Raw genomic sequence first — 6,000 nt, 5'->3', positions numbered from 1 at the left:
CCCTTTACCACTGATAGGTGTCTGTACTGAGCATTTAACCTCTTTCATTGGATGCCTGTTCTCTTGGTGAGTATAATAGAATTGTGTTTTTGTGAGGTGTCATTTTCTATTATAGTCTTTTAAAAAACTAATTGTTATGTAGAGCGTCATCTTCATTTTGTAGTATCTATTTATTTTAATTTTACCTATTTAATATTTTTTCTATATATACATATATATAGTTTGATTTTTCAATTATTTCTTTTTTTATCCCAGTATTAATTCATACATATAACTTGTATAGCAGAACTTTCCTATTTCATGTCACATGATGGTTACTGAGGACCACGTTCATTGTTCCTGTAGCTAGGATGAATGTCTTTAAAATTTCTAGTCATTATTTAGGTAGTTTTTCTCATAAGATCAGTATTTCTTTTTCTTTTTAAGTTCTTTATTGGAATATAATTGCTTTACACTGTTGTGCCAGTTTTTGCTGTACAGCAAAGTGAATCAGCTGTATTTATACATATACCCCCATATCCCCTCCCTCCTGCAACTCCCTCCCACCCTCCCAATTTCAGCCCTCTAAGTCATCACCTATCATTGAGTTTATCTCCCTATTTCTTATTGTGTCAGTTCAATTGATGTTTATCTTATCATAGATGATGATTCCCAATTAAATATCAGAGTTCTTTAAATGTGGTAGGAAGGAAATAAAAATTTCTTACTTAACCTTAGCCGAAAAATATTCCTTCCCTTGGAAGATTGCCTTTTGTGGTGGAGCAAGCAGCTTTAGGAAGGATGGGTGCTGAGTAGGGAAGGAGGAAGGGACCAGTGTGACGCAGTCTAGCAGAATGTACTCTTGAGATCAGTGAGAGAATGCATCTTGCACTTAGAAATTTCCCATGTCTGGTTTAGTAAGGGATAATTTCCTGAATTTCTTTAGATAAAAAAATTCAAAGACAGACTATGATATTGGTATCCTAATTACCTTCCAATGTATCCTTCACTTGGACTGGAAGCAATTGTAACATACAGAGACAATTACATTCTTTTTTTCTGTTTTAGTTGGTGTTTCTTTTCCTGACATTATATTTTTCAACCTAAAATCTTTCATTTTTATAGCTGTCAGATAGCTAGCCATTAAGTGTCCTTTGCTAATATATGAATATTATTCTGTAAAGCAGCAAATGGTTTGAACAACTTCATCCTGACAAAATTTTATCTTTTATCAGCTGCCTTCTTGGTCCTTATTGATATGATGATGTTAATATACATCATTTTATTATTCTGGTCCATTATGATATTGATATTTTCCTTTGAGGAGTTAGCATTTTATATTTGCTCTCCTTCACTTCGGTGAATGCTTCCTTTATTAGGTACATTTAGAAAATTTTCCAGCAATTCATTTAGGATGAGTGTATCAATATTTGTGTATGTGTTCATGAGACTGAACCATAGTTTTTTATTTGCTCTTCTGAGCAGGTGTGATTCAGGGAATATATCCTGTCATTGCACATTTAGACTATCAGTCATAATTTTATAATTCTAACATTTTTTGTGTATAGATCCTTTTTTGTGGATACCACAGATCCTATTCTTATCAGAAGTCAAAGGAAGGATAAAATACTGTGAAATTCTACACCCTGTCACCTGCAGTGATGTCCTCTGAATTGTAATATATTCATTTATTTGAAGATATAGTAATGTATTGGCTAAAAGCACAAACCTTGAAGTCAAAGGGACCTGATTTGTGTTAAAAAATTTAGAAGTTTAATGATTGTGACTAAGCTACTTAACCACTTTAATCTGTTTCTTCAAATGTAAAAGGGAAACAGTAATAAATGCCAAAAACCTTTTTGGAGATAGTTGAGATTATGCATGTGAATGTTTTAGAACATGTCAAACACTCCACAATACCAGCAATATTAGCATTATTAACTATAAGTAGCTTATCAGTTTATCCTTCAACCTTTGGCTACATTCATTTTTCAAACTTTAAGTGTGAGAGTTTTTATTAAATATTGTTTTTGGAGGTATGTGAACTAGTGCTCTTCCATACTGTTTTATGATTGAGTGTTAAGTTTTATTAGTTTAATCCTTCTCATATATGATGGATGTATTACATTTCTATTATGCATGCTTTTTATATTTCAAACCATATGATTTTTTTGGTTGTTTTCTTTCCTTGCAACTAAATTATGGGACATGGAGGACATTTATGTGAGTGATGGAGGAATATTTCCCAGGGCCGCTCCACCACTACCTCTTCTTTCATTGGACCCTTACTTTCCCCTTATTCAGTTTTTATTAACATTTATTTTATGATAATTCTGTATCAGTTTCTTTCACACATCAGTGGGTCTGTACCCAATCCTGATTCAGATTTAAAAAGTGTTAGCGAAAGAAACCATAAACAAAACTAGAAGGCAACCCTCAGAATGGGAAAAAATAGTTGCCTATGAAACAACAGACAAAGGATTAATCTCCAAAATATACAAGCAGCTCATGCAGCTTAGTACCAAAAAAACAAATAACCCAATCCACAAATGGGTGGAAGACCTAAATAGACATTTCTCCAAAGAAGACATACAGATGGCCAACAAACACATGAAAAGATGCTCAACATCACTCATCATCAGAGAAATGCAAGTCAAAGCCACAATGAGGTATCACCTCACACCAATCAGAATGGCCATCATCACAAAATCTAGAAACAACAAATGTTGGAGAGGGTGTGGAGAAAAGGGAACTCTCCTGCACTGTTGGTGGGACTGTAAGTTGGTACAGCCACTATGGAAAACAATTTGGAGGTTCCTTAAAAAGCTACAAATAGAACTACCATATGATCCAGTAATCCCACTACTGGGCATATACCCAAAGAAAACCATAATCCGCAAAGAAACATGTACCATAATGTTTATTGCAGCACTATTTACAATAGCCAAGACATGGAAGCAACCAAAATGCCCATCAACAAATGAATGGATAAAGAAGATGTGGCATATATATACAATGGAATATTACTCAGCTATCAAAAGGAATGAGATGGAGCTATATGTAATGAGGTGGATAGACCTAGAGTCTGTCATACAGAGTGAAGTAAGTCAGAAAGAGAAAGACAAATATTGTATGCTAACTCACATATTCGGAATCTAAAAATGGTACTGATGAACTCAGTGACAAGAACAAGGACGCAGATGTAGAGAATGGACTGGAGAACTCGAGGTTTTGGGGGGCGGGGGGTGAAGGGCAAGCTGAGACGAAGTGAGAGAGTAGCACAGACATATACATACTACCAACTGTAAAACAGATAACCAGTGGGAAGCTGTTGTATAACAAAGGGAGTCCAACTCGAGGATGGAAGATGCCTTAGAGGACTGGGATGGGGAGGGTGGGGGGGGGGGGAGTCGAGGGAGGGAGGGAATACGGGGATATGTGTATAAAAACAGATGATTGAACTTGGTGTACCCCCCCAAAAATAATAAATAAATAAATGAAATTTTAAAAAAAGTGTTAGAACAATTAAAAATTTACTGTGTTTCTAACCACTTGAATGTAATAGAACTGAATTATACACTTCCTTATGTCACTTAGGTCAATGTATGACCATGTCTATGCAATAATAAATAGTTGGATAAATACGGTAGTCAGTTAACCTTAGAGCTGGCAATGTGTTTGGTTTGGTGCAAGTAACGCTTCAAGATAGCTCCCGGAAAGGTGCATGTGTAAAATTAACCTGATGTAGATGGATGTGCTTAGATTTTTATAACACCAAAATGTGCTTTTCTTTGTGCCTTCCCTTGTATTAGTTTTAGTTTTACATTCTATCTTTGACCTATCATTGCATTGACGGTGTATCTGTGTTTGTCTCTGTATCTGTGTTTGTCTCTGTGTATTTATCTATTTAATTATTTCTCATAGGGAGTGTTGTAAGGCATTATCCTTTCTGTGTAGATTACACACTTGGATACTTTTAGGAAACTTTTATCTTGATTAGCATGTTAGTAGTGAATAATCCTACCTTGTTTAGGAATTCCAAGCAGTCTAGTTGTTGGTAATATGTGAAAATGAAATCAACAGAAAGAAGAGGTAAGTGCTGGTCACTGGATTTTTGGACTTCTGATATGAATTGACTATGCACAGTGATTAAATTTTTGGAGTTCTTGTTAAATTGGTGTAGTAATTTTAGGTATCTCTAGGGCAAGAGTTAAGCACTATAATTGAATGGTGGTATTTTCAGGCTCTGATTATTTTATTTTTTACTGCTATTCAAAAAGACCAGGGTCGCATTCACAAATATAAAGTATTAGGAGTAGAGACACAACAATTCTGCCAATATGTTTACGTGCAGTACTCTTAGTCATATTTTGAATGCAATATAATCCTTTGTATAAGTACATTCTTGCTCATAAATTTCTATATCTGAATGTATTTTAGAGATTGTTTTGTGTTATATTCTACTGTATGTGAGGTATGTGCAAATCCACAGATGTAGAATTATGAGATACATATTTAAAAAAAACTCTCTCTCTGTCTACATCTTTCTTACTCTTTCTAATCACTCTCCCTTGATTTCCCCTCATTCTTACTGTCTCTAAAATGTGCATATATAATGATATTACTTCAATCTTATTAAATTCAATATGAAAAAGACCTTTTATATCTATGATTGATGCAAACCAAGGTCCATTATTTGTTTTTATTATTATTATTTATTGTTTTCTTATATTAAATATCAATATATTACTTTTTGTAATAGTGTAGAACAGATTGATTAAAGATATGTCAGTTTCAATGAGTACATCATTTATTTAAATAGTGTATATAAAATCGCATGTCTTTGAACATGATAGATTCTCCTTGTCATTTCCGCTTTTTTGAAGATAACTTTTATAAATTGCTAAATGCTTGGTTTGACAGGAACCATGTACTAACAAAGGATGGAACAGAAAAATGGAAGTTCTTGCACTGGGTTTATCCTACTAGGTTTCTCTGACAGGACTCAACTGGAGCTAGTCCTCTTTGTGGTGCTTTTGATCTTCTACATCTTCACTTTGCTGGGAAACACAACCATCATTGCACTGTCCCGTGTGGACCCACATCTTCACACCCGTATGTACTTTTTCCTCTCCAACCTAAGCTTTGTGGACCTGTGCTACACTACCAGCATTGTTCCCCAGCTCCTGGTTAATCTCAGTGGAGCTGACAAATCTATCTCCTTTGGTGGTTGTGTAGGTCAGCTGTACATCTCTCTGGGGTTGGGATGTACAGAATGTATTCTCTTAGGAGTTATGGCATTTGACTGCAATGTAGCAGTTTGTAGGCCCCTTCACTACACAGTAATCATGCACCCCCGTCTGTGTGCCCTGATGGCTTCTGCTTCATGGATCACTGGTTTTGTTAACTCCGTATTGCAGACCATGCTCATCTTCCTTTTACCACTTTGTGGGAGAAATAAATTAGACCACTTCCTTTGTGAGATCCCGCCTTTTCTCAAACTTGCCTGTGTTGACACCACTATGAATGAGTATGAGCTCTTCTTTGCCAGTGTCATTATTCTTCTCATACCTGTTGCGTTAATCCCGTTCTTCTATGGTCGGATTGTCAGGGCAGTCTTAAGAATAAAGTCTTCTGCAGGGCGGAGAAAAGCGTTTGAGACGTGTGGATCCCACCTCACCATGGTTTCTCTGTACTTTGGCACAGCCATCTATGTGTATCTTCAGCCCAGTAGCAATGACTCCAAGGATCAGGGCAAGTTCATATCTCTCTTCTACACAATCATTATCCCCATGATCAACTCCTTCATATATACGCTGCGGAATAAGGATGTGAAGGGAGCAATGAAGAAGGTGTTTTGGAAGGACTCTGACTCCAGATCATGGGGCAAGGAAGACAGTTTAATGGAAGGACTTTGAATGCCAGAGCTCTTTAGATGTATATGTGTGTCCCCTATAAGTCATCTAAAATTTCCTCTGACAACTATGAAGGGAATTTCTTTAGTTATTTTCTTACAAAAAT

At 35.8% G+C, this 6,000-nt stretch overlaps 1 protein-coding gene across 1 annotated transcript; it reads left to right on the top strand.

Moving 5' to 3' along the window:
• The first annotated feature begins 4,922 nt into the window (after window positions 1-4,922).
• Window positions 4,923-5,897, top strand: LOC130830820 (putative olfactory receptor 2B8). Its single transcript, XM_057698144.1, has one exon. The coding sequence runs from the start codon at window positions 4,923-4,925 to the stop codon at window positions 5,895-5,897; it is 975 nt and encodes a 324-aa protein (XP_057554127.1).
• The last annotated feature ends 103 nt before the right edge of the window (window positions 5,898-6,000 follow it).

This window comes from Hippopotamus amphibius, chromosome 11, assembly GCF_030028045.1.
Source record: "Hippopotamus amphibius kiboko isolate mHipAmp2 chromosome 11, mHipAmp2.hap2, whole genome shotgun sequence".
Classification (NCBI taxonomy): Eukaryota; Metazoa; Chordata; class Mammalia; order Artiodactyla; family Hippopotamidae; genus Hippopotamus; species Hippopotamus amphibius.
This window is presented reverse-complemented; position numbering and strand designations above follow the sequence as displayed.

Coding starts and splice junctions, on each gene's coding strand:
- LOC130830820 (XM_057698144.1), top strand. CDS start 4,923: ATGGAACAGAAAAATGGAAGTTCTTGCACTGGGTTTATCCTACTAGGT.